General features: G+C 44.6%; 1 protein-coding gene across 1 annotated transcript; it reads right to left on the bottom strand.

Moving 5' to 3' along the window:
- Positions 1-1,134: 1,134 nt before the first annotated feature.
- Positions 1,135-11,286, bottom strand: RARRES1 (retinoic acid receptor responder 1). Its single transcript, XM_065639603.1, has 6 exons — positions 10,950-11,286; positions 4,297-4,359; positions 3,252-3,426; positions 2,456-2,592; positions 1,821-1,883; positions 1,135-1,727 (listed from the first exon to the last, which is right to left on the bottom strand). The coding sequence occupies exons 1-6, from the start codon at positions 11,166-11,168 to the stop codon at positions 1,569-1,571; spliced, it is 816 nt and encodes a 271-aa protein (XP_065495675.1). The 5' UTR covers positions 11,169-11,286; the 3' UTR covers positions 1,135-1,568.
- Between the last annotated feature and the right edge of the window lie 1,562 nt (positions 11,287-12,848).

Below are 12,848 nucleotides of genomic sequence, written 5' to 3'. Positions count from 1 at the left end.
ACTTGTGATTAAATGCATTTCTAAAGTAGACCCCAAAGTGCAAAATCCATACTATGTTCTTGGTTTAATTCTAAAAAAATATTCTCATCGCCAATTTTTAAAGAAACATTGACATTATAAGCTCTGATTTCATGCTTTTGATGATGAGAAATGTTTTACCAGCACAAAATAAAACACCAAGAGCATGTGAAATGCTGCTTCACTGAATTTATTGTAATGCCTGTTATGTTGCTGATATAAAAAGCTTAGTCAGCAAAAGACTAATACACTTGTGTAAAACGTCTTAATTTGGGGGTTAACAGATCATCCAGCCCAAATATCCCTCAATTAAAGTTTTCATGTTGAATACCTTAATTATTGTTCCCGGTTACAGATTAACAATAGTGCGATATACCAGGAGTTAACAAAACCACCCCAGGGTGCAGAGACCATCGCCTGTTTTCCTGAGGAAGGGGTGATTATTGAGTTGATTTAATCTGGCAGAAATCTTGCTAATGGGGGGGAAGAAAAAAAAAAAAGGGAAATTCGAGGAAGTTTGGCATGATTTCAGTGAACGAAGGCAGGACAGCGGCTCTGCTGTAAATACAAATGGAGAATTGGGTGGGAAAGGACAAAAAGGTGTTGTTGCGACAGGACTCTGGTGTTTAGGCCGGCAGCGGCGAACAGAGGAGCTGTGTGACGGTACCTGGCAGCGGCTGTTCCCCGCCAAACCCAGATGTGGAAATTCAGCTGCACAGAGCCCTCCTGGCTGCTGTTGTGTTTTCCTTCCAGGTAACACAGCAAGAACTGCAAATAGACAAAGACAACATCCTCAGTTCCCTCTGACAAACACTGCCTTGCAGTGTTCCGGACTGGTAACAGAGACAAGAAAACTTTTTTATTTTCCCTCTGTCAATATTTTCTGAGTTGCCTTCACAAATATGAGAGAAGAAAGTTACTTTGTAACGTAATCTCACGCTGTAGGGACCAGCGGCGCAGCAGTGGGACCACGGCCAGGCAGGTGCTGGTTACCGCTGCCTTGCGGGGAGACGTGTCGCTGCCTCCGCTCATCCGCGTCCTTTGAAAGGCCAGAAACTGGGAGAAGACGGAAAGTTGGGCTCAAACAGCAGTGTCGTGAAAGAAAACCCGACCCTGCGCAATGGTATTTGTTTTATTAGAGACGTAAGTTAAAAATCAGCATGTATCTACCCCCTTCCCCCCCAAAAAATTAGTAGGCAAATATTTCTTAGTGACAGATTAATACTTTTCTCAAGATTTTTTTATCCAAATATATTAACTTTGTTTACAAACTATGTTACTCTAAGTAACAGTAAGTTTAGTGACATAAAATCAACTTGTGTATGTTGATCTGTGTATACATGTAGTAGCGAAGTTTTTTGGTAAAACTCTAGAACATGCGAGTCTTGCAGTTTAAGAAATCAGAGGAATTAATTTTGGAAGAAAACAGACAAGTGAAACCGTTCAAATTCACTGTTGCGTGACTTGTGTAGAAAAATTATCACAATTCCGGGTCTATTAACACAAGGATTTTCTCATTTAATCCATATACATAAAGCTGACAGTCTCTCTTAAAAATTTGCTCCCCGTTCATCCAAAATCCCAGCAGCTGATCCAGATTCCATTCCAGATCCATCTTCAAGCCTCTGATTCTCTGAAGAACAGAAGTATTTCACTTTCAGAGGGTGACCAGGAAGCCAAGTGAGGCGCATGTGACACGAGATAATTTCCTGGAGAACAGATATAAAAATATACACCACTTAGGATCTTTATACTGTTTCTCTGTTGGTGAAAGGAGCTGTTTAACGCATACACTTTCTTACCTGTGTTGGAATTTCGTGGAGCAGGACAGTGTAGTCAAACTCGATAAAATCATCTTTCCTTATCTGGATATGTAGCAAAGAGAAAAAAAATCAAGAACACAAGTTATATTGTTGAAGTTTAGAGCCTGCTGTGATGTACTGGGCTGGATTTAGCTGAACAGGGCTGGAGATGGCTATGCAGTCAGCTGGGTTTTCTACGTGGAGAATTAGGAGTTCTTCCTGCATAAAAACCTGAAGGCGCTGACTGCAGCGTGGGTCTGCGCTCTGACTTCCCTGCCATGAAACTAGGCTGACTCAGATGCTAATTAATAGCGTTAACCCTCAAATTTAGGAATCTTACCTGACTATTAATTTCTCCTGCAGAGAAATCTCACTCTAAATAACTTGGGAATAAAAAATGAGCACAGTATATCAAGCACAGAGAGAACCGAAGTTTTGAGAACTCATGTTCCAGGTATATGTTTCCCAGAGAGTGTACGGCAGGTACCAGACTGATGGTACCTTTGAGCTTGGGATTTTGGGGAGAATCGCACCTGTTACAGAAAGCGTGAGCTCTTTACACCTCTTTTATTCTCTGCTGCTCGGCAGACTCTGTCAGCCTCTGGAATCAGAGGTGTAATTTCCACTTCACTTACCCACTGCTTCGCAGACTTGACTTGTGCCATGAAGTAACCCAGGTTCTCCGTTGACTTTTCCCACATCATGTAACTGCTGCCGGCAACAGCCAAAGCCCACACCGGCTCCAGGGCAGGTTCGATATTTCCATAGCTGTCTGCAAGAGAGAAAAGGAGTCATATGAAAATGATTCATTGTGGCTATTTAGCAGAAAAATGACAAACAACTGAGTGTTTTTTCCTGGTGGAGTGCTATTCCTGAAAGTGACTCTTCCCTCAGTTGTGTTACAACCTTGGAACGGGGAGAATGATACCTGCAAGTATGAAAGTGTGACGGAACTGGAATTACTGTTCGCAGGGTCCCCACGGGGAGGTAAGAAACCCAATATCCACAAGAAAAATATCCGCAAAATATCCTCAAGGAAAAAAAGGGAGTGGGGCGCTCTGTTTCCAGCATGGAAAAATCCCGTGAGTCATCCCTTCCGATTTCCACCCCTGGCTGGGGAAGGTGTGTGGGTTACGGCAGTTGTTGCTTTGAGGACATTTTGTGTTTACTTGAATATAAAATTGCCTGGGCTTTAAACCCAAATCACCTTCACAACGTGGCACTGCCTACCGTTGTTACTAAGTATACCAGGTTTTTTTCTCCTCAAGAATTGCCATCCAGGTGGAATTGTTTTGATAGTTAGCTCTATGGTTTTAGGCTGCTACTATAAATATATGTATCTACTTTTAAAAATGCATGTACATTTGCTTGTGCTCTTAAAAGTGCCCGGGCTCTTTGAGATGAAATGAAATAGAGTTGTTTGGAGTATACCTGGAATATTGTTTCCAATTATCGGTTTGGTTTGGCGCCTAATTTTTTGGTAAAGTCTGTTGTCCTCTTCTTGGATTTGCTTCTGGTCTTCAGTGTCCGTGCACTTGATGTTGACAACAGGAGGAGACCTTGTCTTCGGATACAACACTGTAGCAAGGCAGCTCCCAGCATTTTCCTGTCATTGCAGAATTTAAGACTGTTATTTTTAATCAAGATTTTTATTTACCAGCAACACATTCTTTAAAAAGCTCTTCGTGAAGTATATATGTGCAGTACGTACATGTCTTTATGGGATGCTTTGTATGAAGCTGTACAGGGGCCGAGAAAATCTTTAGAAGGATAATTTTTTTTTCCAGAAAAGTAAATAGGTTAAAACCATATGGCTAAAGTCATTGAACAGAAGTTTTAATTGAAGTGTAGCAGAAATGCACTAAGTCATCTTGAAAATATGAGAGTTCTCAAGAAATAACATTAATTGATAACAGGGACTTTCACTGTATGATACTTCAGCCTTAAATCAAAAATAATGCTTCATATTAAATTCTGAGAATAATCTGAATTTCATAAAATGTGCGTGTAATGGAAAAGCAGCTGCTTGCAGTAAAATTGCTGATGACAACTGTCTGGCGGAATGAACGGGGGGTTATAATTAAAAAGAACACACAACTATCATCTCTTTATCCTCATTCGGGTGTGTGGATCCAGCAGGAGCTCCAAGTGGATAACCAGGACCATACCGCGGCGCTGAGTTTGGGGCATTGCAAAGTTTCACTCGGGCACTTGGTTGCCCGATGGAGGTTAAACCAGCTGATCTTCAGGCACGGGGTGACATGGTGGCTCTGGCCCCTTGGGCCCCAACGGAGGCAGAGACCTGATTAGATTAAATACTCAGGTGATGCTAAAAGCAAATCATGTCCTGGGTGGGACAGGCAGGTAGAAGCGTAAAGGTCCTTCCATTGTGAAAGATCCAATTATGAGTTTTGGAGGTGCTGAAATTAATTTAATGCACGATCTCAGAAATAAACATAGAGGACCATAAACTCACCCCGCTTCTGTAGTCTTCGGTAGTGAACTGCAGGTAATACTTGTGGCCGGAGTCCAGGATGCTCTGGAAGAGAGAATCATTCAGCCATCAGTGTTACTACAGCTTTACGTGCTGGAGCGTGAGCGCTGAGGAGCAAACCGAGGCCTCGTGGCATCACAGCTGCCTCAGAGGAGATGCACACAGATGGTCCCAGCGGCAAACACAAAGGGTCTTAGCAACAATAAATAACCTTTAGATTAAGGGAGGCTTTAAAGCCTTTCCTGGCAGAGATATGCAAGAAGAAAAATACAGCTCGAAGTCCTTCATAGGACAGATTGATACTAAGTAACTTTAGAAAGAATAAAGTTACAAATCCGTGTTCCGCTTCCAAGGAGGTTATTTTTTGCACAGGCTATCGTGGTGCCCTTGAATAAATGAATCAAAACTCCCTGACTGATTCACAGTTGAACAGGGATTAGGCTAATTTCATCTCAGGGATGGTAACCTTCCTAGGTTTTTTTTTTCCCTTGTGACTGGAAGGAGACCGATTTTGCTACACAGCATGTAGAGCGGGATTCTGATCTGTCTGCTCTCTTTCACCCTGAAAATACCACTCAGTGGGTTGCCCAACCAGCTATCCCAGATCCTGCTTGTTAAGGAAAAATAACAGAACCTTTCTTGCTGGTCGGAAGCAGCCAGTAGCAGCTCTTGTAGCACAAAACATCAGAAAAGCCTTAGAAATGTACACCTTTGAAATAGGTCATTTTCTTGGACTTTTTTCCACTTTGTTTTGGGTTTTTGTCATATTACCAACAGCAATGGTTCAGGTAACAAATTGTATTTTTGGTGTGGGATATCACAGTGTCCTGGCCCCACGCATGCTGAAATAGAAACTAGCTTTTAATGTTGGCCATAAAAAAATATTAATTGCCCTGAAACAGGATCAATATCTCATTTAATAGTGTAAGAGCGGAGCCTTATAAAAAGTATTTGCATTATCTGCTCTTTACTCCATTACTCAGTCTCTTATTTTCCTACCAACTTTTATATTAACTTTTGAAATATTTATATTTGGTTTTGAGTGGGGAGTCCAAGTTACAAATAGTGTGGAAAACTTTGTATTTATTCAACTAATTCCTTGTAAAATGATGGGGTTTTTGTCATTTAACTGTTTGGTACATTTCCAAGCCTTTCCTTTGATTAAATCAGCCAGAAATAAATGAAAGAAAATAAGACTTTTTGTATGCTATACTGTAACTTAATCACTTCTGTGTCAGAAAGTTTGTTTGTTTGCATATGTCACCTGGTTAATGAGAGGGATTCTCCCTTCCCATAAACCTCTTCTTGCTTCCATTTGCTACTGGTGTAGGATACATCATTATACAGTTTTTTCTTTGCATGGCACATGTGAGGTAGCGTGTAGAAAATTCCCCACTGTAGAAAAGTGGGGAATGCAAGCTGCCTTTTAAAGTATAGATTTAAGTCAAACTGCTGTATTCCAGCCACAGCACTGATTTCTTAGTCTTACTTGGTTTTTAAATACAATACTCTTCAGCCAAGCAGCAGGGTGGTTTTGGCTGTCAGCATAATTTTGAAGATTAGAACCCAAAGCAAATGCGTACGTGTTTTATTTATCTAAACCTGGGCCTTTGTGTTCCCATCGTACTTTCTTCCAGGAAGCCGTTAGTAGCAGAATGTCGGCAAAGTTTCATTCCCTGGGCAAGGCCATCAGCCCGGCACCTGCCTTTGGTACACATCCAGAGTTTTACGCCGCAGATAACAGGACAAATTGGTTTAGCCACTTGCTCGATTTCTATAAAATCCCCTCTTAACTTTTACAATGAGGCAAGTGTGGAGCTGGACCCAGATCACGCCATGAAGAGAATGGAGGAGACGGAGAGAGGATGAGTTCAGACTTTAATAATTTATACTCTGCCTCCTCCTTCTCTCCTTCTCTCCTGCCCCCATTTTGTGCCTTGGCTACAATGTCCTCAAAATGACTGAGATTATGACACTCTTAGCATAGCGAAATGGTAAAAAGTAGCTATCTGAAATGCACATTTACAAAAGAATCAGCAATTTGTGGCGCTGGAGGAAGGGTCTAATCTCTCATAATAATCGCTGCAGTTAAGTTGAAGTTTCTAATTATTGTAAAGCTACCCAAGAGGTGTTACCGCTGCTGTCTCCAACATTTATTTGATCAATTATGGGTATTTTTTAAGCACAGTGACGTAGGCTCCTGCTGAACCTTTTCCTCAAGGGGCACAGTGCAGCAGCCTGAGCGCACCCTTTCGTCACAGCATCAGCGTCTTACACTCTGTAACTGAAGCTTTTTTATACTTAAGCCAAATCTTTTCTGTCCAGCATCTTCAGTCATTTAAAATATGTTCAGCTAGTCTTCCAGTATTATTTGTTCTTGCACTGGTGTCACTGGTTCTGTCCACTAAAGAAAAAAAAATCATTTTTATAGCTGTGGTAACTTTGAGAAGAATAATCAGATTCTGACAAAATATCTCAGCGGTTTCATTGCATTTGCTTGATATCGAGCACTAATGAAGAAAATAAAAGAAATTGGGACTTATTTTAAATTTATTATTCAGCCTCTGATTCTTCTCAACAGAAGGATATAGAAAAGCTTAACGACTAATGACCTGGTAAATACTTGCTTTAAAAAAATACATAATTCTGTGCTTATATGGTGTTTGAAGTAGATATTCTCTCTTCATTTGCGACAGCCTCACCATAGCAGTAGTACTCACCTACAAAGCTTTCCAGTGGTGCTACGCAGCTAAAATATATATTCAGTCTGGGTACGCGTACCAGGGACTTCTCTGATCTCACCAGGGAGAAGGTACATTTGGCATGAAATAATTTTAACTTTTACAGAAGGATTTCTAGTTTCTAAGAAAAACATCGCTTTTATTTCCAGTTTTATATCCCAAGATGCCTCACTGTAAACCATCACATAATGCGAGTTAAATAAGAGCTCAGGAATACTTGACATCGCACAGTGACGGCCGGCTGAAAGCAGCCAGAGATAAATGAGTCCAAAAGAGAAGAAAACAAGTGAGTAATTCATTTTTCCACTGATTATCTGGGTCACGGGATGGTTTTATTTCAGGGCTAAAAATTAATACAGCTTTCATGACAAATTCTTAGTGCTGCAAAGGCCAGAATAACAATTTAAGAGCAGTTTCATTCCAGGTCCCGAAGGAGGTGGTTTCACAATTGCTTTACGCTGCTCGAACTCCCCTCTGGCACGGGGACCCATTTTTGGTGGCTGGATCAGAGGGCTGAGCTGATCACCAGGCAGGGAGAAGGTGGCACTGAGAGAGGGGTCCCTGGGGGATTCCCACCTTGTGGCCTTGCCGCTGTCCCCACGAGCCAGCTCAGGTGGCCCGTGGCTTCTGGTCATCCCGAAGCAGCCAGGTGAGCTCTCAGGCTGCCCAGGCAGAGGGAAAAAACCAGCAGAGGCGGCTGTTTTCTCTGCCTTTCCCTAGATTTTCACCGATTTTACCTTCCCCACCCTAACATGGGGTCCCGACTGTTGGAAACAAGTAGAAATCTTTTATCAGACTTCTAATATTAAGACCACAGTCCTGATATGACACTGTTTGGCGTCAAGGTGAGCTTGTGAAATGTCCACCTGTAAAATGGCACTTTGTAGTCTGATTTAAGCAAAAGCTGCAGTTTAACCAAGAGATTACCTAGTTTTACCTGTAGACTTCACCTCCTGGTTCACCTACCTACCACTCAGTTGTGCTTTCCAGGGCAGCTGGGCATGGGAAACTGCTACAGCAGTGTTTTGAACGTTTCTCTCTTGAATTCTAGGATCTTCAGCTGGCTCACACTAACGCTGCTCTCCTCAAACATGTGTTTTAAAGTGCAGCTGTCAACAATTCCATGAGGTGCATGCTGCTATTTCCTAGAAGATACTCACTTAAGAGAAAAACCCACATCAATGAGAAGGGACAATGAAAAGAAAACTGTGGCCAATGGCAAGGTAGGAGTTATTATATGTTTGGCTTATCTCTGGGATTTGTTGCTAGGAGAGAAAAGCACTGAAGTCTCATTTTACGTGAACTTGAAAAATCTTTCACATCTAACAGAGTTACTGTACTGGTGACAGTCTCCAGTCCTGTTTCTAATTATTACAGTTTCATGGGCTAGTGGGCTAATAATGTTACTTTTTAAATACAATGCTCATGATTAAATTCCATGATAAAATTATCCTATTTTTACCAGATCTGGTAATATACTAACCAATAGGAAACTAGTCTCCTTAAAAAACCCAAAAATTAAAAACCCCAAAAAACCACGAAACAAACAACCCCAGAACCCAAACATTTCTGTTTCCTGCATTCATATAATATGGCACATTCCTTCCAGGAAATTCTTTTCATTTTTTTACAGTGGAGGACAGGAAAGAAAGAAGTGACCATACTCAGTACATTTCTTCTCCTGTTTCACAGAGTGTGCAAAGAAAAAGGGGAAATAAACTGCAGAATGGGGTTACAGCAACCTCCTACAGCATCAAGTGCTGTGAGGAAATAACAAGGCATTTCACTTCTCTGTAATGAACCAATTTTTTTCTTTCCTGTATTATTAGGCAGGCGGCTGATAGTGGGTGGAAAAAACCCCTTTTCCTCCCCAAAACTACCTTGCAAATATTCAGTTACGCTGGGGTTGGAAAGAGGATCTATACCGACCTCTTACTTCTGATATGTTCCTTTAATAAGCAAGTGCGCTGCTTCCAGCAGCACAGGCTGCTGCCAGGGGCCAGTTGTTGCTCTTAAAAGAGGCACAAGCATTTGTATATGGATATATATATATAAAAAAATGTGCACACTACACAGTAAATATAAAAAGAGCGCTTGTAGGTTGCTAGAGGAGTATCAAATATCACAGTAAATTTCTGTTCTAGATGTCTGCAGCAATTTCATAGGAAGAATGAAAGGCTGCACTAGCACATCCATCCTCAGCACCTCTCACACTGGATATTTACTGACGTGTCAGGGAATGATGGTGAGAACAGTTCCCTAAAGGGTGTGGGCTGAAGTAAATCTATAGCAGGACATCGTGTTTGCATTCCCCAACAGGTAGCATGACCAACACTGTCCTTCAGCCTTGCGTTACACAAAGTAATAGACAAATTCTGAAGTTTTATGCAGTAGTGTTTTGTCACATTTAATTGGAAATTGTTCTGGTCTGTGAAACTCAGGCTTCGAATTGTTTTGGAACCACTGTCAACTGGGATATATGTGAAAGATTGAAGCCCAAGTTCAATGTTGTAAGGACCACAATAGTGCATCCTAAGCACTTCAGAGTGGCTTGGAACTTCTTTTTTGAAGGGGAGGATTTTACGCTATACAATCTTATTCTTAATTTTAGAAGTGAGGGCCTGGATTGAACATGCTGTGCAGGTGCTGAAGGACGAATGCGGTAAGATCTCCTTTGCAGATGCCACAGCCATGAAAGAGATCCAGTGGAATCCAGTGCTGCACTTGGCGCTTCAGACTGGGAATCCCGAACAACCAGCCCTTGCTTTAGGGAGCTGCCCAGCGCCAGCCTAGACAGACTAGGCTAAGAAGGCTGGATTTAAATCCCATCCTCTGTCATAGCCTGGACCCTCAGCTCTCCAGGAAGAGAGAGCTTTCCTTGCAGGATCTACAGCCTTGGGCAAATGTTCCCCAGAAGTTTTTGCTGCTCCCATCCAGGACTCTCGCCTCTTTCTGTCACCTTGACACATTTTTTGGAAGATAAAGGTATGTTTTCTGATGGGAACTGCATCACCTTTAGTCAAAGCTCTCAGTCTCCAGATATAGAAAGCCAAAGTATTTTCCGTCCCTACTCACACTAAGTAGATGGTTGCTCCAAAAGCAATTCTGATGAAAATATTTATTTATCAAACTGTTTTCTTCCCATCGTATGCCCGCCACATGCTTCGGTTTCCCCTTTCCCCCATCTGCACTACGCTGCTCGTGATTCCAGCTCAGGAACCACCTCGACCAACACACATGTTTAAATTATTAGTAAGTTAATGATGTTTCGAGGTGGATCCTCGCTCCTTCCTGAGGGGACCCAGCTGCCCCCTGAGGGAGGGACAGTGGGACAGCAGACCCCTGAAGGGACCCAGGTGCCCTCTGAGAGCAGGGACAGTGGCTCTCTGAAGGGACCTGGGTACCCCCTGAGGGAAGGGACAGTGGGACAGTGGCCTCCTGAGGGGACCTGGGTACCCCGTGAGGGAAGGGACAGTGGCCTCCTGAGGGGACCTGGGTACCCCCTGAGAGAAGGGACAGTGGCCTCCTGAGGGGACCTGGGTACCCCGTGAGGGAAGGGACAGTGGCTCCCTGAGGGAACCCGGGTGCCCTCTGAGGGAAGAGGTGGGGTGACAGCAGCCCCTGAAGGGACCCGGTGCCCCCCGAGGGAAGGACCGTGGAGCAGGAGCCCCTGAGGGAGGCGGGAAGGCGCCCGGTGCCCAGCGCGGGCCGGCGCTACCCTCAGGGTGGCTCAGTCCCGCACCACTCCCCCGCTCTTTTATTATAATAATTATTAACCGTACTTCTCCCAGCGTCCCTTTAAAGACCGCGCCTGCCCGTCTGGGGAGCGCCCCCCTCACCGCACCGCGCTCCTCCTCAGCCACCCCGGTTCCCCCGGTCGGCTTCTCCCCCTACCTTCAGCGTGGCCTTGCGGACCTGCCCCAGCGCCCGCAGCGCTGCGGGGGAGCCCGCCTGGAAGTTGAGGTGGTGCAGAGCCACCCGCGCCGCCCCCGCGGCCGCCGGGCTGCCCGGGCTCAGCTCCCGCTCCGCGCCCGCCGGCGGCAGCAGCGGCAGCAGCAACGCGCTGAGGCGGAGGAGGAGCGGGAGGAAGGCGGCGGGTTTGACCCCCTGCATGGCGCTGGGAGACAGCGGGGGATCCAGGCGGGCTCCGCTCTGAGGCGGGTTCCGCCGAGGGCCGGTACTAATAGCGGGGGGCCCGGCCCGCTGCCTCCCGCCCTCCGCCCGCTGTCAGTGCCGGGAAGCGCTGAGGGAAACTGCGGTCTCTGCGGCTACTCCCCTTCTCCTCAGCCCTCCCACCTGCTTCAACCCGGCTGGGGGGTCTGAGGGGACTTGAGGGAGGTCGGGGGGGAATCTGAGGGGAGCTGAGGGGACTTGTCCCCTCAGATTCCCCCCCGACCTCCCTCAAGTCCCCTCAGACCCTCCTCGACCTCCCTCAAGGGAGATCGAGGGGGAATCTGAGGGGACTCAGGGGACATGAGGGGAGCTGAGGGGACTTGAGGTCCAGCGGGATCTGAGGGGGGATCGGGAGTTGTCTGAGGCCCCCGGCCTAATGATTCTTTTTCTGTAATGCTCTACCGTAGGTTCCAGAGGGAAGTGCAAATGTGTTCTTTTCCCATCCCTTTCTTTTACGTTATTTAGCTTTCTGCCTTCATCCCCAGAGAGTCTGTGTAACCTGTGTGGCAGTTTCCTCCAGCACTTGTATTAGGAAAAGAAAATATTTTTTAAAAATTCTTGTCTTATACCAATCGTACTAGAAGATGGTAAAGTGTTACTAAATTCAGACAATTTCAGTAAATTCAGCATCCAAGAGAAAGTGTGCAGCTATGCGGTTCGGGGTTTTTTTCCCTTCAGTCTCTTGACACTGTCAGTAACTCATGAAGCAAATTAAGTTTCTTTTATCTAATTTAGGGGCCAAACTTCTCAGCTGTACCTGAGTTATATCCCATATAGAAAGATTAAATTTAGATTAATTTAACATCTCTCCCAGTTTTACAACGCATCACTTTATTTAACATCATATCTGCAGTCACACAGCTGCTTATTAGAGGGTAACGGCATTTTTCATATATTTGTTGGGGGGAAGTGTTCATAAAATTTTGCAGAGGGAGCAGGCTAATTTCTTCCTTATTGGAACACTTGCCATGTTTATCTCTAATATTTTCTGTTTAGCTGAAGAAACCAACATCCAGTTTTTTCTCATTTATCCTCTCTTCAATGACAGCGCCAGTGTTACTTTTCAAACGAAATACGAAGCGCAATTCTCAGCTGACACTGGGGATCCGAGCGGTGCCGATCGTTTCCCGATGCTGCCCGTTCTCTCCACGCACGTCACCTCCCGCGGCAGCAGCTGAGGATGCCCTGGGAGAGGAGGAAGCACCAGCCGTGGGAGAAGTTTGACAGGGTTTTAAAGCCTTAGATTTTGTGGGAGTTCAGAGGCTTAAATGAGAGGTAAGAGCTTAAGAAGAGGTAAGAGCTTGTAAATCTGGCACTTTGTCACTTGTGCTGGAAAAGCCTGCAAACCCCAGCTGTGAAAGTACCAAGCCATGAGGCTTTGGCCCCATCCGTAACTTTCTATGTCCTTCCTTTTCCCTCCGAAGTTCTCCTCCTTTTCCTGCTTTCTTGGTCAGCATCACTCTCAGTGATGGTTGTTTCCTTCCTCCTGAGTGCAACAAAGAGGTTGCGAGTAACCCAGAGGGTCAGTGTGACAAGGGCAGAGAACTTGTAGCACAAAACAGGGACAAGAAGGAATTTCCATGGCGCTTCTCCTAAATCACTGCAGAGATTATGTTGGTA

This window comes from Caloenas nicobarica, chromosome 8 (assembly GCF_036013445.1).
Source record: "Caloenas nicobarica isolate bCalNic1 chromosome 8, bCalNic1.hap1, whole genome shotgun sequence".
NCBI classification, from domain to species: domain Eukaryota; kingdom Metazoa; phylum Chordata; class Aves; order Columbiformes; family Columbidae; genus Caloenas; species Caloenas nicobarica.
The sequence above is the reverse complement of the archived record's forward strand: the minus strand, read 5'-3'. Positions and strand labels throughout refer to the sequence as shown.